At 44.6% G+C, this 27,121-nt stretch overlaps 1 protein-coding gene across 1 annotated transcript; it reads left to right on the forward strand.

Moving 5' to 3' along the window:
* Window positions 1-26,505, forward strand: GOT2 (glutamic-oxaloacetic transaminase 2). Its single transcript, XM_010378200.1, has 10 exons — window positions 1-212; window positions 11,159-11,315; window positions 12,782-12,910; window positions 16,124-16,183; window positions 16,685-16,846; window positions 17,072-17,176; window positions 18,552-18,702; window positions 19,169-19,334; window positions 24,102-24,252; window positions 25,372-26,505. The coding sequence occupies exons 1-10, from the start codon at window positions 124-126 to the stop codon at window positions 25,492-25,494; spliced, it is 1,293 nt and encodes a 430-aa protein (XP_010376502.1). The 5' UTR covers window positions 1-123; the 3' UTR covers window positions 25,495-26,505.
* The last annotated feature ends 616 nt before the right edge of the window (window positions 26,506-27,121 follow it).

Consider the following 27,121-nt stretch of genomic DNA (forward strand, 5'->3'; position numbering starts at 1 on the left):
CGCGGCCGCTCTGGCCCGGGAAAGTCGTTGTCCTTACCTTCAACAGGAGCCGGCTCCCTGTGTGTGTGTCTGCTCGCCCTCTGGTCCGTCCTGCGGCGGCCCACTGCCCTCCTGCCGTCCACCATGGCCCTGCTGCACTCCGGCCGCGTCCTCTCCGGGATCGCCGCCGCCTTCCACCCGGGCCTCGCCGCCGCGGCCTCTGCCAGAGCCAGGTAAGCCAAGGGAAAAGGAGATGGAGCCAGGTCGATGGCCCTGCCCCGCTGAGCTGCGAGCACCCCAGGACATTCACCCCTCCCGGCCCCCAAACACACACTGTCACTCACACACACACACTTTTCTGCCACCCCCTCGGCTTTCCCTTAATGGGGACTGAGGATCGAGCGTCCGTGCCCCACAATGACCCTCAGGATCCCTCATCCTTCTGGTCCCCGCACCGGGCCCTGCAGGAGGGCGTGCAACGCAATCCCTGGGGAAAGGAAGTGTGGCCCTCGGCGGCTCCCGGACTCCCATTCAAGTGGGAGGGGTGCGGAGAGTACTGGGGCAGCGGCGATGGGGGACGCCCGTGCCCTTGATAGGGTGCCCTGGGGGTGGCGGGCGCACCTGTCCTGGCTCTCGGCCCGCCCGAGCCGGTGGGCCGGCGGCGGCTGTCTGCCGCGTGTGTGCCCTGGGCGGGAAGCGCGCTAGAGGAAGGTTTCCGGGGCGCCGGCATTCGGGCCTCGCTTCCCTCCCGGCATCTGCGACCTTGGCGTGCGGCATCCCCGAGACCCTGCGACCCCCCGAGGTCCCTGTGACCCCGGTGCCCGTTTGGCCTTTGCTTGGGAAAGGGTCGAGGTGTAGTGTGCCTTTATTTTTTCCTTATTGCCCCTAAGGAGGTTCGGTTGCAGGGGGGCCATCCATCTTCCTCTCCCTCTCCGTCTCCCTGTGCTCTTTCATTCAGTAAATGTTTCGTAACTGCAGTTTCTCAGAGCCAGGCTCTGGACCAGATGCTAGCGATACAACTGTGAACAAGGCGAGGGAAAGACAATGACAAATTGTCATTGCTCAAAAAATGACAACGTAATTTCGTAGTGTGGCGTGTATAATAGTATGGAGGGAAATTTCAGAGCTTGAAACGAGCTCTAGTAATTCATTCCCAGTGGAGACCGGAGCCAGACGATTAATTCAACTCAAGAAGCCGATTTGGAGCACTCTCCTTAAGTGCTACCTTAATAAGGAACTGAGTTTTAAAACCACCCCCAAGCAGGTATTAACTGCAAGGAGCAAAGCGTAGCTTGGCTTTTCGTTTGAATGTATGCTGTATGTCTTTCAGCCGGCAGAACGATCTGTCCTTTCCAATGCCCCACAGCCTTGGCAGTACAGTTTTGCCCTGGCTTCGCACTTCTCTTCCTGACTTGGCTCCTTCCTGGCCCACTGTCAACGTGTGCTCTTTAAGTCTGCCTACCTAGTGGACCAGAGCCAGGAGGAGTTATTTATACAACAAATTTGGAAAACCAAAGTAGTGCTTAAAATTTCGGGCAAGAGAAAGTATGTTTCCCTATTGTAGTAATCTTAAAATAATACCTTGTATTATGGATTTGGCTGGGTCGCCTGAAGCTCTAGTGCTTGGTGAAAATCCCTTGGGGTCAGGGTTAGTCATTCTTTCAGTTTGAGAGTCTGACTCTTGTTTCTTTTCTGTATTTTTCTCACTAGAATGTAAGTTCCATAAGAGCGGAGACTTCACCTACTTTATATTCACTGTTACATCTCAGCACTATTAACAGTTCCTGGCATGTCTCTCATATTGGATATTTTTATTTTAAGCCCAGATTTTTCACTTAATGCAACAGAAACAAATACAGTATGACATTTTAATGTTGTATCTTAGATCAAAATCTGAACATAGGCTGGTCCAAGTGTAATGGTGTTTACAACTAATTGATCATAACCAGTTACAGATTTTATTGTTCCTTCTCTCGACTAATCTTAAACACACAGGGGAACCATAGTGCTGCAAAATATGTAGAAAAAAAATCAATTATCTTTTTTTTTTTTTTAAATACAGTGTCTCACTCTGTCGCCCAGGCTGGAGTGCAGTGGCACAATCATGGCTCACTGCAGCCTGACCTCCTAGGCTCAAGTGATCCTCCTGCTTCAGCCTCCCAAGTAGCTGGGACTACAGGCACGCACCACCACAGCCAGCCAATTTTTTATTTTTTGTAGAGACAGGGTCTCCGTATGTTGGTCTCAGACTCCTCCCACATCAGCCCTCCAAAGCGTTGGGATTATAGGCTGATCAACCCCACCTGACCAGAAAATAAATTCTTGAAATAGTTGAGCACCTTATGTTGAGGAATTACTCTTCAGATTTAAACAATGATACCTGATTAGATGATAGAACCAGATGCCCTCTTTAGCATGAAGGTTAACTGTTCATGCAAGGAGATCAGACTTCACTCCTTCCACTGTGGAAGTGATCTTTACCTAGCTCCGAGTGGCAAAAGTGGAAAATACTTAAACTGAAATCATCGATATTTCTATTTAAATGACTAATACAATAAAACCTTGTCAGTTGTTATTCTGAAGAACTGAGGATTTATCCAATGGCATACTTGGAACTCTTTGTAAATATGTGGAACTCTTTGTAAATTCAAGTGTATCATTTAGCTAAACACTGCGAATATAACTTTCTCTTGTTGACCTGTACTGTAAATGTATAGTGACATGAGATCAGACATAATTGCCGTGCAATGAAGAAAAAAAAAAAGATGCTAATGTATTTTGATTTATAATGATTCGTTTTTAATTATTTAATTCAGATTATTTACTTTTTGGTGAAATAACTGAGCAGGTCTTGTGAGACTTTAAAAATGCAGTGTGCAACTGTGGTACCATAACCATTGGTTAGAAGATCACAGACCAGGCGTGGTAGCTCACCTGTAATTCTAGCACTTGGGAGGCTGAGGCAGGTGGATTGCTTGAGCTCAGGAGTTCTAGACCAGCTGGGTAACATGGCAAGACCCCGTCTCTACATAAAATACAAAAAATTAGCCGGGCGTGGTGATGTGCACTTGGAATCCCAGCTACTTGGGAGGCTGAGGTGGGAGGATCACTTGAGCCTGATCGCTTGAGAAGCGAAGAGTTGCAGTGAGCCAGGCCGATCACGCCACTGCACTCCACCCTGAGCAACAAAGCAAGACTGTGTCTCAAGAAAAAAGAAAAAAAAAAGATCACAGCTGTGCTATTGTCTCTGCCATTTTTAGCTCTGTGATTGTGGGCAAGCTAACTAACTTCTCTTCTGATTTTAAAATAAGAAGATGTGAGGAAAAGCAGTTTAAAAACTAAAACTTTAAGTAGGCTTAAGCTCCAGGGAAATTGCAATGCGTTTCGATTGGAAAGGCTTACCTGAATACTTTGTACCTAACCTCTCTTGGATGACCAGTCAATATTGCTCAATGTTTGAGAATTTGTGCCTGTATCCAAAGTGTACTGATAGGAATCACTTTCTAGGTCACAGGTTATCAGCATTAGTTTTGCCCCTAGAACACTCTTCTCAATTCCTTTAAAAACATCAGAGTTCTTACAACGTGTGTGTAGTCTTTACCATGTTAAGAAATGAATAATGAAAGGCATGGAGGAGCTGAAAGCTGGTTACTAATGTGGGGCTAATCAAATTGAGTATTCCCCCTAGGCCAGGTGCCGTGGTCCACACCTGTAATCCCGGCACTTTGGGATGCTGAGGTGGGAGGATCACTTGAGCCCAAGAGTTGGAGACCAGCCTGGGCAATATGGCACAATCCCATCTCTACAAAAAACTAGCCAGGCATGGTGGCACGCACCCTAGTCCCTGCTACTCATGGAGGATCACTTGAGCCCAGGAGGTAAAGGCTGCAGTGAGCTGTGGTCACCCCACTGCATTCTAGCCTGGGTGACAGAGTGAGACCCTGTCTCAAAAAAAAAAAAAAAAAAAAAAAAAAAACTCTTATCCCTCTAGAAGGGGAACAACAGACACTGGAGCCTACCTGAGGGTAGAGAATGGGAAGAGGGAGAGAATGAGAAAAAATAACTGTCAGGTACTATGCTTCTTAGCCAGATGATGAAATTATCTGTACACCAAACCCCCAGGACACGCACATGTACCTGTGAACCTGAAATAAAAGTTAAAAACACTTCCCAGGCCTCTGCCCTTTAGATGCCAGTAGCATCTGCTTTCCCCCAGAGTTTCAACAAACAGAAATGTCTCCAGAAATTGTCAGTGTTCCCTAGCTAGGCAACCCCTTCCTCTCTCTCTGGCTAAGAACCACTTTCCTTGTGATCTGGATTATAAAGCTTGTCTCAAGCAATAGATATGTGGTTTTCATACCTGTGTACTTTAATCTGTATTTCATGTTCAATCTCAAAACTACCTTCGTAATTGTAAAATGAACATGATTTATTACATTTTTTTTAAATTGAGTATCCCTGCTCCTGTATTTAGATTGTTTAAAATTCAGTATTTTGAAATTGTGTTGAGAATTCTTAAGAGATATCCCAGAAGACTCAAGGCTATGGTTTCTGAGTTTCTATGCTTAACATTTTAAAGAACTTGAAAAATAAGTGCTTTTCACACCATTTAACAAAAATGATGCCTTCTCTCCTTGTGGTAGGGAGCAGTGGGCAATGGCTTTATTATTGATTGAGGGCCTTGGAGGATACAGACCATTGTTTTTTCTTTTTCTTTTTTCTTTTTTTTTTTTTTCTTCCTGACACAGAGTCTCTATGTAGCCCAGGCTGGTCTCAAAACACTAGGCTCAAGTGACCCTCCCACCTCAGCATCCTGGGTAGCTTGGGACTACAGGCAGCACCACTATGCCCAGCCAGACCATCTTTTGAAAAATGGAAACTGTTTTCCAGAAGTGTTCTCTTTTATAATCTAGTATGTCCTTGACATTCAGGGTATTCCTTTCACTCAGCAGTTAATGACAGTGATGTAGATAGACAGGTGGTTACATGTTTTCAGGGTCTGAATTGTGGATAAGTAATAATGGAAGCTTTCTTCAGGCCCAGTTCAGAAGTTGGTTTAAGGTATCTGCTTCTTACTATCGCCTAGGTACTAGGAACAGCCAAGCAACCTAGAGCCACAACAACAAAATGAGAGGCAAGCTATTAAAAGAACTGGCACCAACACTCGTGAGGGGGAAGGGCGATAATGGTAGTGTCTCCTGACACTCTAGAAAAAACTGTGCAGTAGTAATCGAAAAGCAGAAAAGGGCCGGCGCGATGGTTTATGCCTGTAATCCCAGCACTTTGGGAGGCTGAGGCAGGCAGATCACTTTAGATCAGGGGTTTAAGACCAGCCTGGCCAACATGGCAAAACCGCATCTCTACTAAAAATAAAAAAAAAAAAAAATTAGCCGGGTGTGGTGGCAGGCACCTATAATCCCAGCTACTTGGGAGGCTGAGGCAGGAGAATCACTTGAAGCCGGGAGGTGGAGGTTGCAGAACCGAGATCACGCCACTACAGTTCAGCCTGGGCAACACAGTGAGACTCTGTCTCAAAAAAAAGAAAAGCAGAGAAGGTTAGTTGGTCGGAGGGTTGTGGGTTATTGTTAAACTGATTAACATTATCTCCCCCCACAGCCATGTTTGATTAGCTTTGTATTTAAAGAGAAAGAAAAGCAGAAAGGACGTGCATTTGGTCATAATCTTACAACTGTATATGCTCCTTGAATTCTCTACATACTGGCCTCGCCAGGCTCTGTACTAGGATACAGGATGGTTACAAATAAAAGTGGAGCAGTGATAATTTAGTAACGATGACTATTAGCGAACATCACGCACTCTGCCAATCTAGGTTCTGAGTGTTTTTTTTCATCATTATACCAGCCCTGCGAGATAGGTAGTACTATGGCCCCATTTTACAGGTAAGGAAAGTTGAGGCTTAATTTACTTGCCAGTGCTCACACAGCTGGCAGATGACTGAGCTGTTATTTGAATCCATGCAGTTTGCCCAGTACTGAAATTATCCAAGGCAAACTATTAAAAGAACCATTAAAAGAAATAAGAGCCTGGGAAATCAAAAAAACTGGAAATAATTTGCCCTTAAATAACACGGCCGGGCGCAGTGGCTCAAGCCTGTAATCCCAGCACTTTGGGAGGCCGAGACGGGCGGATCACGAGGTCAGGAGATCGAGACCATCCTGGCTAACACGGTGAAACCCCGTCTCTACTAAAAAAATTAAAAAAAAAAAAAAAACTAGCCGGGCGAGGTGGCGGGCGCCTGTAGTCCCAGCCACTCGGGACTGACTGAGGCAGGAGAATGGTGTAAACCTGGGAGGCGGAATCCGCAGTGAGCTGAGATCCAGCCACTGTACTCCAGCCCGGGCGACAGAGCGAGACTCCGTCTCAAAAAAAAAAAAAAAAAAAAAAACAGAATTGACTGTATACACTAATTAATTACAATGATTGAGACTGCAGCAGTCTTTAACTTGTCAAGAGAGCATGAATTAAACTCTGTACTGCCATCCAGTATGCCCCATGGAGGAGTGGGTGTATGAATGCTGACAAGTATATTAAGAGAACCTTTGTTGGGAAAGAAATGTTCATGAGGTAATCACGAGTTTATCAGCGTGGTGAACACGGAGAACTTCCATGGTACCATACTGAAACACATGGCTGATTCACAGTGGATAAGTGATTGCTAGGAGAACTTGGGCGATTCTCCTGCAACAACCCCCAGCTCTTTCTCACCGTGAGCCTTTATTCTTAAGCCTCTGTTTGAAAAGCCCTTTTTCTCTTCTTTTCAGCCTTAGCACTCAGCTGCTAAGTCACATCCTCAGGGAAGCCTTCCTAACCTTGTGCAGTACTTTACTTCCCTTCTCCAAGCTATTAGGTCCTCTGCTCAGGGCTCCCATAAGTAATATCCCATAATAATGCCCTGGGTCGGTGTGTGTCACTATCCATCATCTCCCTGCAGTGCCCAGCCTGCATTGCTTGTAGCTCCCTGCTCATCACCACAGTGGACTAAGGTGGTAAGGGATTGTGTTGTACTCTACTCTTCTTTACATTCCCAGCCCTTAGCATAGTGTTCTTAATGATGGCTTTGGAAGATCATAAAGCCTAGAAAAGTGTTCTGGCAAGGCAGAGAATCTTTATAATCTAAACTGATTGCACAGGAGGTGTTTTTGTTTGTTTGTTTGTTTGTTTGTTTGTTTGTTTCTTAAACTTTTATATCCTAGCTACTGGGGAGGCTGAGGCAGGAGACTCACTTGAACCCAGGAGGCAGAGTAGGTGAAGTCATTAATCACTAAACCAAGGGAACTAGGTCATCAAGATTGGGCAAACTTTGTTGAAATGTTAACTTGTGTGCACCTGTAGTCCCAACTATTTGAAAGGCTGAGGTGGGAGGATGGCTTGAGTCGGGGAGGTCAAGGCTGCACTGCAGCCTGGGGGACGGAGTGAGACCCATCTCTTTGTTTGTTTGTTTGTTTATTGAAACTGAGTCTACCTCTATCACCCAGGCAGGAGTGCAGTGGTGCGTTCTCGGCTCACTGCAACCTCTGCCTCCTGGGTTCAAGTGATTCCCATGCCTCAGCCTCCCAAGTAGCTGGGATTACAGGCGCCTGCCACCTTGCCCAGCTAATTTTTGTATTTTTCGTGGAGACGGAGTTTCACCATGTTGGTCAGGCTGGTCTCAAACTCCTGACCTCAGGTGATCTGCCTGCCTCGGCCTCCCAAAGTGCTGGGATTATAGCCGTGAGCCACTGCACCCAGCCGAGACCCATCTCTTTTTTTTTTTTTTTTTTTTTGAGATGGAGTCTGGCTCTGTCGCCCAGGCTGGAGTGCAGTGGCTGGATTTCAGCTCACTGCAAGCTCCGCCTCCCGGGTTTACGCCATTCTCCTGCCTCAGCCTCCGGAGTAGCTGGGACTACAGGCGCCCGCCACCTCGCCCGGCTAGTTTTTTGTATTTTTTTTAGTAGAGACGGGGTTTCACAGTGTTAGCCAGGATGGTCTCGATCTCCAGACCTCGTGATCCGCCCGTCTCGGCCTCCCAAAGTGCTGGGATTACAGGCTTGAGCCACCGCGCCCGGCCAAACCCATCTCTTTAAAAAAGAAAAACAAAAAGGTTAACTCAACTTCTTTTCAGATTCACTTACTATAAATCAAAATAAAATTCACATCCGGGTGCAGTGGCTTAAGCCTGTAATCCCAGCACTTTGGGAGGCCAAGGTGGGTGGATCACTTGAGGTCAGGAGTTCAAGACCAGCCTGGCCAACAGGGTGAAACGCTGTCTCTACTAAAAATACAAAAATTAGCCGGGCATGGTGGCACACACCTGTAATCCCAGCTATGTGGGAGGCAGAGGCAGAAGAATCGCTTGAACCCAGAGACAGAGGTTGCAGTGAGCCGAGATCGCACCACTGCACTCCACCCTGGGTGACAGAGCAAGACTGTCTCAAAAATAAACAAAAAAAAAAAAAACAGGCCGGGGGCAGCTCATGCCTGTAATCTCAGCGCTTTGGGAGGCCGAGGTGGGTGGATCACAAGGTCAGGAGTTCGAGACCAGCCGGGCCAACATGGTGAAACCCCATCTCTACTAAAAATACGAAAATTAGGCTGGGTGCAGTGGCTCACGTTTGTAATCCCAGCACTTTGGGAGGCCAAGGTGGGTGGATCACTAGGTCAGGAGATCGAGACCATCCTGGCTAACACGGTGAAACCTCATCTCTACTAAAAATACAAAAAGTTAGCCGGGCATGGTGGCAGGTGCCTATAGTCCCAGCTACTCGGGAAGCTGAGGCAGGAGAATGGCGTGAACCAGGGAGGCAGGCTTGCAGGGAGCTGAGATCGTGCCATTGAACTCTAGCCTGGACGACAAGAACAAGACTCCATCTCAAGAAAATAAAAAATAAACAAAATTCACTTTCTAAGTTTTGTCCTCATATGCTTTTTCATATTTAAAACAAACTGATCCTTTAGGATGGTAGTTCTCCCTGGGAACGTGTTAGTGCCTTGTTAGTTATGTTAGCATGCAATGTGTTTCCATCATTGCTATTTTCAAATGAATCAGTAAGTATAACAAGCTGCTCAGTTTTTCTAATATAGTAAGTATTAGTAGTTATACCCCACATAAATAAAAGCTCTTTGGGGTTTTCAGTAAGTTTTAAGAGTGTAACAGGATCTAAAGATCAAAAGTTTGAGAACTGTTGCTTTAGACCAATACCACTCTTTTTCCTTAAAAGCACACAGTTGTATTTATTTGTCACTATTGATCCTAGTGTGGTCTCAACACTCATTGCTTATATTGTAACAAAGTAGCTTCTATTTCCCAGAGAAAATTAAGAAGGGAGGGTGGTGATGTCAGTCCTACACAAGCATTCTAAGTAGACTGGCAAAACTTGTGAACACACGCAGTACAACTTCTACCGCCGCATATATCCCTTTTATACCTCCAAGTGGCAACAAGGAAAGACCTTTTTATTTTAATGACTCAAAGCTATAGCCTCTTGAGCATGTAAAAATAAGCAAAGGTATATAAATTTTAAATTATACTTGGTAATCAATGTGTCTGTATCTTAGAAATTAGGTGTGCAATGAATAATAATCTGTTAATCAATTCATTGTAATATTAGACCAAAAGTGTAAGTTACCCTAAAGATCTTAGAAATTATCTTCAAGGCCAGGCTCAGTGGCTCATGCCTGTAATCTCAACACTTTGGAAGGCTGAGGCGGGCAAATCACATGTGGTCAGGAGTTCAAGACCAGCCTGGCCAACATGGTAAAACCCCATCTCTACTAAAAATACAAAAATTAGCTGGGTATAGTGGTGGGCGCCTGTAATCCTAGCTACTGGGGAGGCTGAGGCAGGAGACTCACTTGAACCCAGGAGGCAGAGTTTGCAGTGAGACAAAATCGCGCCACTATACTGCCTGGGTGGCAAAGTGAGATTCCATCCCCCGCCACCTGGACAAAAAAAAAAAAGAAAAGAAATTGCCATCAAGCTGGCATATTACAAAATACAATTACTGTTCTCCTGAAAGACTATATCCCCAGTCTAATAAGAAAAACATCAGACAAATTCCAGTTGAGGGGCATCCCATAAGATACCTGACCCACATTCCAAAAATTGTCACAGCAAAGAGAAGCTTATGGAGACATGCAGCTAAGTGTAACGTGGTGTCCTAGATGGAATCGTGGAACAGAAATAGGTAAAAACTAAGGAAATCTAAATAATGTGTGGACTTAATAGTGTATGGGCCAGGTGCGGTGGCTCACGCCTGTAATCCCAGCACTTTGGGAGGCCAAGGCGAGTGGATCCCCTGAGGTTGGGAGGTTGGGACCAGCCTGGCCAACATGGTGAAACCCCGTCTCTACCAAAAATGCAAAAATTAGCTGGGTATGGTGGTGGTCACCTGTAATCCCAGCTACTCAGGAGGCTGAGGTGGGAGAATCACTTGAACGTGGGAGGCAGAGGTTGCAGTGAGCTGAGATCACGTCATTGCACTCCCGCCTGGGTGACAAAGAGGGAAACTTCATCTCAAAAATAATAATAATAATAATGTATCAGTATGGATTCATTAATTGTAACAAATGTGCCATACCAATGTAAAATGTTAATAGGGGAAACCTGGGGGTAAGGGTAGATGGGACTGTACTGTCTGCTCAATTTTCTGTAAATCAATACTGTTTTGGCTCACAGAGGCTGAGGCATAATTGTTTGAACCCAGGAGGCAGAGACTGCAGTGAGCCAGGATCGCACCAGTACACTCCAGCCTGGGTGACAGAGTGAGACTCTTTCTCAAAAAAAATAAATAAATAAAGTTTGTCAGCATAGCAATTCAATTTCATTTAACACAAATTTGTAGTTTTCATAATTTTAAACATATGAGAGTGATATGGCCAGGTGCAGTGGATCACCTGAGGTCTGGAGTTCGAAACCAGCCTGGCCAACATGGTGAAACCCTGTCTCCACTAAAAATACAAAAATTAGCTGGTGTGGTGGTGTGTGCCTGTAATCCCAGCTACTCGGGAGGCTGGAGCGGGAGAATCACTTGAGCCCAAGAAGCAAACGCTGCAATGAGCCAAGATAGCACCACTGCACTGCAGCCTGGGCAACAGAGCAAGAGTCTATCTCATAAATAAATAAGTAAAATGGATCCTGGATCTAGCTAATGGGATTGAGCTAATGTGTTTCTCATTTCAGCTCCTGGTGGACCCATGTGGAAATGGGACCTCCAGATCCCATTCTGGGAGTCACTGAAGCCTTTAAGAGGGACACCAATAGCAAAAAGATGAATCTGGGAGTCGGTGCCTACCGGGATGATAGCGGAAAGCCTTACGTGCTGCCTAGCGTCCGCAAGGTGAGCTTGCTGTTCATCTCCTTCTGAGTGGGATGAATAAACTGAAGAGAGCCCTGGAGAGTGGCAGGAATAGTGCTGGACCGGGAATCAGGAGCCCTGGGCTTTAGTTCTGGCACTAATGGCATGAATCACTCGGGTTTTCTGGGCTGTAGCCTCCTTGGCTGTAAAGGTGAGAGGTTGGAACCATCTGGTTTTTTCCAAGATTGAACTTTCTTTGGTTCTGTGATCATCTATAAAACAGACATTAAATATGCTTTAGAAATGCTTAGCTATGCCTAGTTTAATCCTGAAGGTGCACAAGAGGACCAAGACTTTAAGCACTGTCTCTTGGTGAGAGGAATAGCTCTTCGTGGAGTACTATTGTTATTTTCCCTTTCTCTAACTGTGATTACCTTAATCAAACCTTTGTACACAGGCATGCTCCGTCCTTTCTTCCTGCTGAGCTATGGAATTTTTTTCACCTCTTTTGTTATATTTTTATTAGTAGCATCTTTATTCATTGACTAAATAATGTGACAAATCCCCTTAGACTAATTTTTTAAGTTATTCAGTAAGTATTTGCTACTGCAGCCTGCATCACAACCAAGCACTATTGTACATTCCCTCATTCACACTTCTCCTCAACACTGTGAGAGGTAGAAATAGTTCCTCCATTTAACAGAGGAGGAAACCGAGGCTCAGGAAGGCTAAATAACTTGCCTAGGGTAACACAACTAGTAAGGGACAGCCAGGCCTCCAATGCCAAAGCACGAAGATGTGTGGCTATCACTGTTAACCCTTTGAAGTTCTTAGACTGGCATACAGCTTGAAATGCTTCTCCTTTATGTATTTAGTTTGATTTAATCATCTTATATCTGTTTTAGGTGTTGCTCTTTAACCTTGGTCTTGTGCATTCCAAGAATCTCATTTTATGTTAAATTGTAACCAAGAGAGACCATACCCATCCACATAAAACTTAACTTAAACAATAAACACAATTTTAAAAAGTAAGTATTTCTGTTCTTCAATATAAACTATCAAGCATTCTACCTACCCTTCTTCTCAGAGAGTAACTTCAAATTTTAAAAAAAAGTTTGGCCAGGCGCAGTGGCTCATGCCTGTAGTACTAGCACTTTCGGAGGCTGAGGCAGGTGGATCACCTGAGGTCAGGAGTTTGAGACCAGCCTGGCCAACATAGTGAAACCCCATATCTACTAAAAATACAAAATTAGCCGGGCATGGTGGCGGGTGCCTGTAGTCCCAGCTACTTGGGAGGCTGAAGCAGGACAATCACTTGAACCCAGGAGGTGGAGGTTACAGTGAGCCGAGATCGCGCCACTGTACTCCAGCCTGGGTGACAGAGCAAAACTCCATCTCAAAAAAAAGAGACTTTACCTCCAAAACTTAACTTATAAAACTTTAAATATTAATCATAGTAATTCCAAGTAAGGAGAAGAAACTCAATGAATGTATTTTCTCTTGTCTAGGCAGAGGCCCAGATTGCCGCAAAAAATTTGGACAAGGAATACCTACCCATTGGGGGACTGGCTGAATTTTGCAAGGCATCTGCAGAACTAGCCCTGGGTGAGAACAGCGACGTCTTGAAGAGTGGCCGGGTAAGCTGAGCAGGCCCTGGCATCATCCCAGGTCTTTAACAAATTTGTAGTTATTTAAACAATTTTAGGCCAGGCGTGGTGGCTCACACCTGTAATCCCAGCACTTTGGCAGGCCAAGGTGGGCGGATCACCTGAGGTCGGGAGTTCAAGACCAGCCTGATTAACATGGAGAAACCCCGTCTCTACTAAAAATACGAAATTAGCCAGGCGTAGTGGCGTATGCCTATAATCCCAGCTACTCAGGAGGCTGAGGCAGGAGAATCACTTGAACCTGGAGGGTGGAGGTTGCGGTGAGCCGAAATTGCACCATTGCTCTCCAGCCTAGGCAACAAGAGCAAAACTCTGTCTCAAAAAAAAAAAAATTTAAGAAATATGAAAAGATAACTTATTTTGTGTGTAATGACTATTTTGAGGAGGCCACACTATTTCTAATAATTTTTATTTGATAGTAAATTGCCATCATTAAATAAAATAATTTACATGACACCAATTCCAAAAATGTACTACTAGTAATCCTGAAAATGTGGTAGTCATTTGACTGATAGATTTGACGTTACTTTTACTGTTAGTCTCTACCTGCTTATGTTCATTTTACATTGAATATGCTTTAGAAATGTTAACTATGCCAAGTTTTAGGCCTGCAATTAGCCCAAACCCTCATGTCCTAAGCTTCCAACTTGCACAGAAGCAGCAAAAGCAGGAAACAAGCCATGGGTGGACTTTGGACGCTGAACCAGTCTGGCAGCCCTCTGCTATCCCTTCACAGCCCATGTGGACACAGAAAAAAGACCACGCTCCCAACATGTGAACTCGTGCACATTGTGGTTCACTTTCTTTTGAAAAAAACCATGTTTTTTAATGAGTGCATTTGTATGTTTTTCTGGGTGAGCCTGGGAAGTGAAGAAAAATACAAACTAGCAACTTTAAGTCAATATTTTCTCTTCCCTTCCCCCTCTGAAAAGCCAGAATAAATACACTTTATTTACAAGACTGGTCTAAGTCCACACGTGAATTTGTTAACTCAGAGTAAAGCACACAACCTCAACCCCAGGGTTAGGTAGTAATTATCCTACGTCAAATAGATTTGGTTTAGTTCTGTCCATACAGTCAACTGCCTGCTAGTCCCTCCTGAAAATTTCTGTACTTTTTAATTCATGTGTTTTTTTTGCCTAGTCTCTGCTCCATCTAGATAATAACCTAAGTATGAAACTGGCCTACCTTAAAATAACATCAACTTAGGCCGGGCGCGGTGGCTCAAGCCTGTAATCCCAGCACTTTGGGAGGCCGAGGCGGGTGGATCACGAGGTCAGGAGATCGAGACCCTCCTGGCTAACACGGTGAAACCCCGTCTCTACTAAAAATACAAAAAACTAGCCGGGCGAGGTGGTGGGCGCCTGTAGTCCCAGCTACTCGGAGGCTGAGGCGGGAGAATGGCGTAAACCCGGGAGGCGGAGCTTGCAGTGAGCCGAGATCGCGCCACTGCACTCCAGCCTGGGCGACACAGCGAGACTCCGTCTCAAAAAAACAAAACAAAAAAAACATCAACTTGTCTTTTACAAGTTGTGCCTCGGCTGGGTGCAGTGGCTCACGCCTGTAATCGCAGCGCTTTCGGGGGCTGAGGTGGGTGGATCACCTGAGGTCAGGAGTTTGAGAACAACCTGACCAATATGGTGAGACCCCCCCCCCCCCCCCCCCCCGGTCTCTAGATGTGGTGAGGCAGGCCTATATTCCCAGCTACTGGGGAGGCTGATGTGGGAGGATTGCTGGAACCCAGGAGGTGGAAGTTGCAATGAGCCGAGTTTACGCCATTGCACTGTAGCCTGGGTGACAGAGCAAGAACCTGTCTCAAAAAAAAAAAAAAAAAAAGGTGTTGTGCCTTTGTGAATCATAGTATTATCGGACCTACAGTGAGGTTTTTATTTCCATCATGCCAAAATTTGCAGAGACAAACTATTTAAAAGTAAGTTTTTAGTTGGGTTTTTCCCTCTTTAATCTACTGCCACCCCAGTCCAGAAAAATACATTTGTGCTTTGTAGAGCCTTGTACTTCTACAATGCCTTTAAAACAACAAATGAAAACCTCTTAAACCTACAGTGATTTCTTGTTTGCCCCTTAAAGTTGACCAATTTGGATAAGCAGATTCACCTCAGGCATCTTCCTATTACCCAAAACATGAATATTTTCAGATTATGAAAACACATAGAAGGGACCTCTTACAAAACCTTTATTTATTTATTTGCTTATTTATTTATTTTGAGATGGAGTTTCGCTGTTGTTGCCCAGGCTGGAGTGCAATGGCACGACCTCAGCTCACCGCAATCTCCGCCTCCCAGGTTCAAGCGATTCTCCTGCCTCAGCCTTCCCGAGTAGCTGAGATTACAGGCATGTGCCACCACACCCAGCTAATTTTGTATTTTTAGTTGAGACAGGGTTTCTCCATGTTGATCAGGCTGATCTCGAACTCCCAACCTCAGGTGATCCACCCAACTTGGTCTCCCAAAGTCCTGGCATTACAGGCGTGAGCCACTGCGCCCAGCCAGAAAATCTTTAAAATATTGTAATGTTATTCTTGTATATTTGTTGACTTGCTTTTCAAGGAACTTTGATGTTTAGAGAGTCATTCTACTTTGTATAATTCTAGAATAATGTCTTAATGTAGTGACTATTCTCAGTGTCTTTTTATTTATTTATTTATTTGTTTATTTATTTTTGAGATAGAGTCTTACTCTTTCACCCACGCTAGAATGCAGTGGCACAATTTCAGCTCACTGGATCCTCCACCTCGCAGGTTCAAGCAATTCTCGTGCCTCAACCTTTCGAGTAGCTGGGATTACAGGCGTGTGCCACCATGCCCAGCTATTTTTTGTGTTTTTAGTAGAGACAGGATCTCGCCATGTTTGCCAGGCTGGTCTCGAACTCCTGACCTCAGGCGATTCACCCGCCTTGGCCTCCTAAAGTTCTGGGATTACAGGCATGAGCCACCACACCCAGCCTCTCAGTGTCTTTTTATATCTTTTATATAATTCACCCCTTTTTCATATTGGGGAGGAATTTTTGTGTTCTGAAAGTTTCCCGTGTAACATGGAATGATACTAACAGGCCATAAAGAATGAGTTTCTGAAGTACGGAAGGGTCCTGGACAGAGCAGTGCCCCTGGGCTGGTCCTGTATAGAGAGTGTCGCACATCACTAACTGTGGGTGTCTCTCCTTCAGTTTGTCACTGTGCAGACCATTTCTGGAACTGGAGCCTTAAGGATCGGAGCCAGTTTTCTGGTGAGTCTGGAAGCTTCTTCAGGAAAGAACTATAAATTCCAGATGACAAGGCTTCCTGTTGTGTGTATATTTGACTATTGATGCAGAAGTAGATTTCTTCTTCCCATGAATTTGCAGATGTCCTATTCTCTGATGAAAAAATGAAAGGACTTTGAAGAAATTACAAGAAAGATATAGTAGTGATTATGATAAATTAAGTTCACTAGGAACTATTTACTAGAGAGCTTTTGCATTTTAACTTGTTTAATCCTTGTGACAGAGGTACAATTAACCCCATTTACAAGTGAAGAAAGCAAGACCCAGAAAGGTCCTTGGCTACACAGCCAGTATAACTGTCGGAGACTATTCCAACCCAGGCAGTCTTACTGCTGAGTCAATACTGCTTAACCATTGAGAGAAACTGGGTTTCAGTGGAGAAAAATGTTCCCTCAGTAAAACATGTCAACATTTTTTTGCCTCTCCTTTGTTCATTTTTCTGTTTCCTTTCGTCCCATCTTTTAGCAAAGATTTTTTAAGTTCAGCCGAGATGTCTTTCTGCCCAAACCAAGCTGGGGAAACCACACACCCATCTTCAGGGATGCTGGCATGCAGCTACAAGGTTATCGGTATTATGACCCCAAGACTTGCGGTTTTGACTTCACAGGCGCTATGGAGGATATTTCAGTAAGTGTGGCTTTCAGGGTGAGAGAGGTGAATAAAACTCCTTGCTTGCAGACATTTGATGTCTCCCACCATGTTCCGATATCTGAGTTAAAATACTGGGGAAGAGGTGATTCCCAGACTTCTGGTTACCTTTGTTAGTTATCAAATGATGACAATCCTGTGGCATTTCAGATAAACTGTTTCCCTTAAAGCTGCAAAGTCGTCTCTTGGCTGTTTTCTCTTTAGAAAATACCAGAGCAGAGTGTTCTTCTTCTGCATGCCTGCGCCCACAATCCCACGGGAGTGGACCCGCGTCCGGAACAATGGAAGGAAATAGCAACAGTGGTGAAGGTGAGGAGGATGAACTCAGTGGCGACAGTTCTGTGTTTAGTAACCAGCTTTGGAGGCTTAATTTGGCAATGTCTTAACGGAGAGTCTTAACCTTGAACCTGCGTGAAATGTCCATACAGGTGGATAAGCTGCCAGAAAAGGGCTCCCCATTTGCGTGATTAGCAGTTCTGGGATTGATGACGCATGAGCATTTGAAAGTAATTTTTTCTGGCTAGGCGCGGTGGTTCACGCCTGTAATCCCAGCACTTTGGGAGTCCTAGGCAGGTGGATCACCTGAGGTCAGTTCGAGACCAGCTTGGCCAACATGGAGAAACCCCGTCTCTACTAAAAATACAAAATTAACTGGGCGTAGTGGCCCATGCCTGTAATCCTAGCTACTTAGGAGGCTGAGGCAGGAGAATCACTTCAACCTAGGAGATGGAGATTGTGGTGAGCCAAGATCGTGCCACTGCACTCCAGCCTGAGCAACAAGAGCAAAACTCTGTCTCTAAAAAAGAAAATAATTTTTTTCCTCATCCTGGTTGTAGGGAACTCTGATAAAACCTGTCTACTGACCCCAGGGTGTCTGCTGTTGATGCCTACATTCACCCTGGTCAGTGGTTGCTTAGTGATCTGTTTAAACACCTTTTCATGTCCTTTCCTTTGCAGCATCGCCATGATCACTCTAAAAGTGTAGACAGCTGTCAGAGAAGACGCTAGTCAAAATTCCTAGGGAAGAAAATATTATTCCTGTTGTCTCATCTCCTTGTTTTCCCTTTTCACTCCTTTTCATTCCCCTTTCTTTTCTCTCTCTCTCTCTTTTTTTTCTTTTGAGACAGAGTCTCACTCTGTCACCGTAAGCCAGAACACAGTGGCACAGTCATGGCTCACAGCAACCTCTACCTTCAGGGTTCAAAAAATCCTCCTAGCTCAGCCCCTGAGTCGCTGGGACTGCAGACATGTGTGCCACACCTGCCTGGCTAATTATTTCTAGTTCTTATAGAGACACCATCTCACTTTGTTGCCCAGGCTGATCTCAAACTCCTGGGCTCAAGCGATCCTCCCACCTAGGCCTCCCAAAGTGCAGGGATTATAGACATGGGCCACCATGCCTGGCCAGTTTCCCTTTCTTTAACTTCTGTCAAATATAAGCTGCACAGAGAATGAGACAGAAACAGCATTTGGAAAGCACTTTCAAGATAAAATGGTTCTAATGAGGTTGTCTCGTGAGCCCTGGGTGTAAGATGAGTCTTCCAGGATGACGTTAGCCCCAGAAAAGGCTTATTGTGCTTATTGGGACCATGCCCACCTCACAGAAACGTCTTTCAGATTTTTATAAACATCTAGGGCCTCTTCAGACAGACTGCTGAAGCTTCGATCTTTTGTTCCTTCTCAGAAAAGGAATCTCTTTGCGTTCTTTGACATGGCCTACCAAGGCTTTGCCAGTGGTGATGGTGATAAGGATGCCTGGGCTGTGCGCCACTTCATCGAACAGGGCATTAATGTTTGTCTCTGCCAATCATACGCCAAGAACATGGGCTTATATGGTAAGCTACAGCACCCAGCATGACACATGTTCTCATGCTAGGAAAGAATGCCACGAAGGCATAGAGTTTTTGGTGGGGGGGGATGTCCATCCATGTCCACGTCCCTCCCTACCCTAAGATGAAAGACTGGTATCGTAGATTTTACTGATTTTCTTAGCCATATATTCTTCAGTATTCTTAAATTTTTCCAGCAAAGGAAACTGATTACTGCTTCTCTAAACAAAAAGTAACGAATCCGTCAGCCAAGAAGATAGATACAATAAAAAATATCTTTGAATACTCTGAGTACTCAAAACTTCCTTGTGCCTCAGTTCACCATTCTGGTTGTTGAAAGCTTTTTATTTATAATAAAGTTATTTTGGGGCCCTTTGGATGGAAACAGATAACACGTAGCAAATACACTCACAATTTGCTTTAGCACATTAGATAGTAGAAGTAGAAGACGAGATCCATTTTTGTCTTTCAGGTGAGCGTGTAGGAGCCTTCACTATGGTCTGCAAAGATGCGGATGAAGCCAAAAGGGTAGAGTCACAGTTGAAGATCTTGATCCGTCCCATGTATTCCAACCCTCCCCTCAATGGGGCCCGGATTGCTGCTGCCATTCTGAACACCCCAGATTTGCGAAAACAATGGTAAAGGCTTATGCCACTCCCCAGCCACCCACCTGTTCCCACCACTGCTCCTTCAAAGCTAGTTTATAATTGACCTCTAGTGATGTACAGTACCCCATAGATTCCATATGCGAAAGCAGGGAAGGGAGCAAAAAATGTGCATTCCTTTTTTAAAAAATTGAGGCTGGGTGCGGTGTCTTATGCCTGTAATCCTAGCACTTTGGGAGGCCGAGTTGGGTGGCTCACCTGAGGTTGGGAGTTTGAGACCAGCCTGACCAACATGGAGAAACCCTGTCTCTACTGAAAATACAAAATTAGCCAGGTGTGGTTGGTGCATGCCTGTAATCCCAGCTACTCAGGAGGCTGAGGCAGGAGAATTGCTTGAACCTGGGAGGCGGAGGTTGCAGTGAGCCGAGATTGCACCATTGCACTCCAGCCTGGGCAACAAGAGCAAAACTCTGTTTCAAAAAAAAATATATATATATATATATAGAGAGAGAGAGAGAGAGAGAGAGAGAGAGAGATTGGTTGAGACAGGGTCTTGCTCTGTCACCCAGGCTGGAGTGCAGTGTTACAATCCTAAGTCACTGTAACTTTGTACTTCTGGCCTCAAACAGTCCTCCAGCCTCAGCCTCCCAAGTATTTGTTAGGACTTTGAACCAAATTGGTTGGTATTTCTCTGTAAGAGACAGACATAATTTTTAATTGGTAGTTCCTTTTATTCCGTTATCTCCATGTTAAATAGAATCTGCTTTCCCCTAAAATCAGTTTCAAATTAAGTACCTTACATAGGAAAATTTCCTTAAAAACATATTTTTGTGTCCTAATAATTGCTAGATTGAATCAGTATTTTTGCATATCTTTGTGTTTTATTGTAGAGACAAGGACTTGCTGTCTTGCCCAGGCCGGTCTCCTCAAACTCCTGGGCTCACATGATCCTCCCACCATGGGCTCCCTAAGTGCTGAGATTGCAGGTGTGAGCCACTGCACTCAGCCTGTTTTTTATTATCTGTACTGTCTGACTCTCAACATCTGTTCTGTGAATTAGTGTTACGCAATCTTTTTGACCACAATCCACACAAGAAATATATTTAAGGCCACTGTGCCCAGCCAATTGCATCTTACTAAGTTGAATTTAACATACTAAGCCAGGCAGCGTGGTTCACACCTATAATCCCAGCATGCACTTTGGGAGGCCACGGTGGGTGGATCCCTTGAATCCAAGAGTTCGAGACCAGCCTGGGCAACATAGCAAGACTGTGTCTCTATTAAAATAAAAGAAAATAAAAAAATAAAAAAATAACCTACCAATGGGTCATGACACATAATTTAGAAAACACTGCTCTAGGCCGGGCGCGGTGGCTCAAGCCTGTAATCCCAGCACTTTGGGAGGCCGAGACGGGCGGATCACAAGGTCAGGAGATCGAGACCATCCTGGCTAACACAGTGAAACCCCGTCTCTACTAAAAATACAAAAAACTAGCCGGGCGAGGTGGCGGGCGCCTGTAGTCCCAGCTACTCGGGAGGCTGAGGCAGGAGAATGGCGTGAACCCGGGAGGCGGAGCTTGCAGTGAGCTGAGATCTGGCCACTGCACTCCAGCCCGGGCGACAGAGCAAGACTCCGTCTCCAAAAAAAAAAAAAAAAAAAAAAGAAAACACTGCTCTAGAAAGGGGTTGGCAAACTGTTCTGAAAGTCAATCCAGTTTGCTTCCTATTCTTGTAAAGTTTTATTGGAACACAGCTGTACCCATCTATTTATGCGTTTTATATAGCTACTTCTTTGCTGCCATGGCCAAGTAAGCAGTTGTAGCAGGCAGAGACCATATGGCCCGTAAAGCCTAAAATAATTACTCTTTGGCCATTTACAGAAAGTATGCCAATCCCTACTCTATGAGTTCATAAAACCATGATGCCTGTGGAAGTCGTGATTTGTTATATGAGTTTATCCTGTGTAGCTGCTTAGTTGAGAGGTCACATCTCTGAGCAGCTCTTGGGTAGAAAAGCTAAATCTGCTATCTCTAAGAAACTTGATATGTACCTCCCCTAGTCATCATGTTGCAACTATTTTTTCTGTCTTCAGTTTCTGTCTCATGAACAGTAAAGTAAATAATAAGAGTCTGGTTCAGGATAGTTTTTTTTGTTTTTTTGTTTTGTTTTTTCCTTTTGATTTTTTTATAAAGACAAGGTCTCACTGTGTTATCCAGGCCAGTCTCAAACTCCTGGGCTCAAGTCATCCTCCCACCTCAGCCTTCCAAAGTGCTGGGATTACAGCTGTGAGCCACCGCACCCAGCTCAGGATAGTTCTTTATGATATAATAGGTTCATGCTAGACCTACCAAAAAATTGACTACTTTTTTTTTTTTTTTTTTGAGACGGAGTCTCGCTCTGCCGCCCAGGCTGGAGTGCAGTGGCCGGATCTCAGCTCACTGCAAGCTCCGTCTCCCGGGTTTACGCCATTCTCCTGCCTCAGCCTCCCGAGTAGCTGGGACTACAGGCGCCCGCTACCTCGTCTGGCTAGTTTTTTGTATTCTTTTAGTAGAGACGAGGTTTCACCGTGTTAGCCAGGATGGTCTCGATCTCCTGACCTCGTGATCCGCCCGTCTCGGCCTCCCAAAGTGCTGGGATTACAGGCTTGAGCCACCGCGCCCGGCCAAAATTGACTACTTTTTAAGTCATATTTTTTTGCAGCATGATATTAACATGTAAGTATATTTCAGAAAGTTTGTGAAAGGGAAAAAATTAACCATAACTCTAGCTATTCTAACTCAACTTTTTTTTTTCCCTTGCCCATTGTTTGTTTGTTTGTTGTTTATTTGTTTTTTAAGTTTGTGTGTGTGGTTTTTCGGGTGTTGTTTTGTTTTGTTTGTTTGTTTTTGAGACAGAGTTTTGCTCTTGTTGCCCAGGCTGGAGTGCAATGGCACAATCTTGCCTCACTGCAACCTCCGCCTCCTGGGTTCAAGCGATTCTCCTGCCTCAGCCTCCTGAGTAGCTGGGATTACAGGCATGGGCTACCACGGCCGGCTAATTTTGTATTTTTAGTAGAGACGGGGTTTCTCCGTGTTGATCAGGCCGGTCTCGAACTCCTGACCTTAGGTGATCCGCTCGTCTCAGCCTCCCAAAGTACTGGGATTACAGGCGTGAACCACCAGGCCCAGCCACCCATTGTTATCTGTAGTTGTGACATACTGTTATATATGTATGAGCAAGACTGGTTTTGGTTTTGTCTCTTAGAATTATACTAAACTTTTTTTACTTAATATTTTCTAAAATATTTTCATATTCTCTGGTTATGAAGATTTTTTTAATGCATGCATTTCAATACACAATTTGAGAGTCTGTAGTAGACAAAGATGCCAGACTGTGTTAATGACTACTCTCAGGGTGGTTATAATCCGATGACAAAGATACACACATGACTTTCTTCTTGTTGTTGTTTTTGAGAGAATCTTGCTGTGTGGCCCAGGTAGTGCAGTGCCACAATCTCCGCTCACTGCAACCTCCGCCTCATGGGTTCAAGCAATTCTCCTGCCTCAGGCTCCCCTGAGCTGGGATCACAGGCACCCACCGCCATGCCTGGCTAATTTCTGTATTTTTAGTAGAGACGGTTTCACCACCTGCGGTAGCTTCGCTCATTGTAGATTCGTAGTACATTGTCTAAGTTGTGAAGATGAGAATGTATATTTCATCCATGTCAAAAATGAGGTCATTTTTTTTGTTTAACCCACAGCTTTTACCTTAATCTTAGTAGGTTTTAGAGTGATTCATTCACTTTTCTTAATACGTATGCAATTACAATGGGGTTACATCCCAGTAAGCCTGTCATAAATTAAAAATGCATTTAAGGCCAGGCTTATGTCTGTAATCCTAGCACTTTGGGAGGCTAAGGTGGGAGAATCACGTGAGCCCAGGAGTTCCAGACCAACCTGGGCAAATAGGGAGACCCTGTCTCTACAAAAAAAAAAAAAAATTAGCGAGGCATGGTGGAATGCACTTGTGGTCCCACCCCTTGGGAGACTGAGGCAGGAGGATCACTTGAGCCTAGAAGATTGAGGCTGCAGTGAGCCAAGATCATACCATTGTACTCCAGCTGGGTGATAGACTAAGACCCTGTATCTTAAAAAAGAAAAAAAAAAAAAAACGGGCCAGGTGTGGTGGCTAACATTTGTAATCCCAGCACTTTGGGAGGCCAAAGCAGAAAGATTGCTTGAACCTCGGAGTTTGAAACCAAACCGGGCAACATGGCAAAACCCCATCTCTACATTTTTTTTTTAGAAAAAGAAAAGAAAATGCATTTAATACGCTTAACCTACCAAACATCATAGCTTACCCTAGCATACTTTAAACCTGCTCAGAACAGGTATTAGACTACAGTTGAGCAAAATCATCTGACACAAAGTCATTTTATAATGAAGTGCTGAATGTCACATGTAATTTATTCAGTAATGTACTGAAAGAAACAAAATGGCTGTATGGATACTTAAAGTACGGTTTCTATTGAATGCATATTGCTTTTGTGCCATCATAAAGCTGAAAAATTGTAAGTCAAGGACTGTCTCTACTCAAATGTGTTAAGTGTTTTAGTTGCCTGATGGAAATAGTGTTCTGATATAAAACAGAATGCTATAAAATAGCTTTCTTCCCTGGCCAGTGACAGCCTGTGATTCACTCATGGCCTGAGAATTGAGGCACACTAGGGGAGCGCTCAGGCGGGGGGTAAAAATGCTGCAAACTCCGGCATATCTGTCAGTGCTTAGGCAGAATGAGCTGCATCTCAGGATTTCTTTACAGGTTGCAAGAAGTAAAAGGCATGGCCGACCGCATCATTGGCATGCGGACTCAACTGGTCTCCAACCTCAAGAAGGAGGGTTCCACCCACAACTGGCAACACATCACTGACCAAATTGGCATGTTCTGTTTCACAGGGTTAAAACCTGAACAGGTGAGTGATTCTGATTTCTCTGCAGCAGACTAACTGATCAGCCTTTGCAAACCAGAAGGATTCTTTTTTTTTTTCTTTTTTCTTTTTTATTTAATGTTTTTGGGTTTTTTGTTTTGTTTTGGTTTGGTTTGGTTTGGCTTTTTGTTTTTGTTTTGAGACAGTCTCGCTCTGACACCCAGGCTGGAGTGTAGTGGTGCAATCTCAGCTCACTGCAACCTCCACCTCCCAGGGCTTAAGTGATCCTCCTGCCTCAGCCTCTCGAGCAGCTGGGACTACAAGTGAGTGCCACCACACCTGGCTAATTTTTGTATTTTTTGTAGACACGTAGCTTTGCCATGTTGCCCAGGCTTGTCTTGAACTCCTGGACTCAAGCAATCCACCCACACTGGTCTCCCAAACTACTGGGATTATAGGTGTGAGCCACTGAACCCAGCCCCAGAAGGATTCTTCATAGATTACCCACCTATTCAAAGTTAACCTAAAAATAGTTAAAACAGTTATTTTGGAGCCCTTTTAGGTAAAAGTATTGTAATACTTTTTAGCATTTATTTTGCTTTCTTTTTTTTTTTTTTTTTTTTTTTAGTTTTTTACCTCTCTGTATCCCCCATGAACTCACAAACTTCTAAAGAGCAGAGCTTGTTTTGATCATGTTCATGATCACTGTTGCTTCTCCCAAGAGAGCAACAGGAGAAATAGCTGTTTCATAATTGAATCCTGGCTCTGCTGAATCTAAAGGTGTTTTTTCCCCATCTATTTATGCCTCAGAATTCATCATCCTACTTTAAAGTAGCTTTTTTTTTGGAAATGAAGTCTCACTCTGTCACCCAGACTGGAGTGCAGTGGCGCAATCTTGGCTCACTGCAGCCTCTGCCTCCCAGGTTCCAGGTTCCAGCTATTCTCCTGCCTCAGCCTCCTGAATAGCTGGGATTACAGGCATGAGCCACCACGCCCAGCCTTAAAGTAGCTTGCTTTCTTATTTTATTCCAAGTTAACAGCAAATTCTGGGAAAAGGGTTTAAGCGAGGAAACAGAACTTTAATAAGTTGGCTGCTGTACCATGCCAGGCCAGGGAGAATTCCCCCTACCGGGAAGAGGTACCCAAACTCTTTCTTCTCTGCAGGTGGAGCGACTGACCAAGGAGTTCTCCATCTACATGACCAAGGACGGCCGCATCTCTGTGGCAGGGGTCACTTCTGGCAACGTGGGCTACCTTGCCCATGCCATTCACCAGGTCACCAAGTAATGTCCCTGGTGCAAGGAAACAGAGACAACCTTTCTGTCTTCAGCCTCTGCTATTGAGAGCTTCACACAGACAATGAGAGAGGGTGGATGGTGGTGAGTGGATCATTTCTTTCAACCACAGTGTGTAACACTCAGCATTTGAATGTTTCTCCGAAAAGAACATGTAGTGACACAAGGCAGAGGCATCCGTGGCTGGCATCTGGAACATTAAACCAAACTCTCTCGCCTGTCCTTTTATCTCCAACTTTTCTCAAAGAGTTTACATGTGCAAGAAAGTCATCACACCAAAAAACCTGTCAATTATGCCATTGCAATATTTCAGAAGCTTTAACTGAAGTGTCAGGTTCCTTGTGAGAAATAGCACACGTTAGAGGCTTTGAGAGAAGACCTAGTTCTGTCATGAACAGTCGGCCTTCCGTCTGTCCTCCCATCTTGGAGCAACCTTATCAACAGGCCGCACTGCAGAAATGATGTTTTATGAAAACCAATGAGGCTGCTGCCACTCCAGCAAGGAAAATAATGCAGTTTCTTGTCTTATGTAAGAAAAAGAGTTCTTTTCCTTATGTACCAACATTTTTAACTACTGCAGATTTTCATCCCATTCTACTGCTTGACTGACCATCAACTCCATCCTATCGAGATTTATTTAAGAATGAAGAACATAATTTTCTGCTGATGTCATACCCTCACCTTTCTCAGCAAAGAATAGTGGAGAGTAGGAAACTGTACTTTATCTAGGCATCCTCTTGAATGATTGTGTAAGTTTCTCTGGTTGGGATGTTGTCTCTGTCCAGTTGGACCTCCTCCCTTTGTTGAATGTGGTATACAGCCACTCATCTCACGCCGTGAGTCCAGTGGCGCAGGGTGGTACCAGGAAAGAGGATATTCTAGGCTTTGTGTGCTGCTAGCTGGGTTCAGGCTTCACCCACTGGAAAGAACCACCATCTGCTCTAACCATGTAGACTTATTGCGGCCTGGTTTCTCTGTTACAATAAAATTACTGTAGACCCAACTACTGTCTACTAAGTTATCTTTTTTCTTTAATGGGAGGAAGGAGTTAAGAGTGGGTAAATAAATATCCTAGGAGTTTGGAATCGTGTAGCTGATCATAAGTCAGTAGATGTAGCCACTATTCCAAATATTGGCTGAAGATTGGTTGTTTTCTTCTTCGTGTTGCCATTCAGTTTGTCCAGTCCAAAGATGCTGAGAATGTGGGTGTAATCTCTTGGACCTTGTGGGGAACAAATAGAGTCCCATGAAGGATCCTGTGGATATAGGCAAGGGGTAGAAGGGATGGAGGAGAAGTGACTTCAGTGGTCTATAGGAGCCAAATAGGTAATGTGAATAAAAAGTGGTGTGAACTGGATTTACGATGATCAGTGGTGATCAACCCTCATCCTCAGCATTGAGGAGCAGTAGCGAAGTGACAGGAACTGTGAGGATGAACGCCCAAGGTGGTAGGTCTTACATTTTTCAAGAGAAATGGAAATCTTGATTTCTATGGGTGGTCTGTTGGTGCTTAAAAGTTGGCAACTGGTTCAATTTTTTAAAAATAATTTGGGCTGGTCATGGTGGCTCATGCCTGTAATCCTAGCACTGTGGGAGGCCGAGGTGGGCAGATCACCTGA

The sequence above is a fragment of the Rhinopithecus roxellana genome, chromosome 20 (assembly GCF_007565055.1).
Source record: "Rhinopithecus roxellana isolate Shanxi Qingling chromosome 20, ASM756505v1, whole genome shotgun sequence".
Lineage (NCBI taxonomy): Eukaryota > Metazoa > Chordata > Mammalia > Primates > Cercopithecidae > Rhinopithecus > Rhinopithecus roxellana.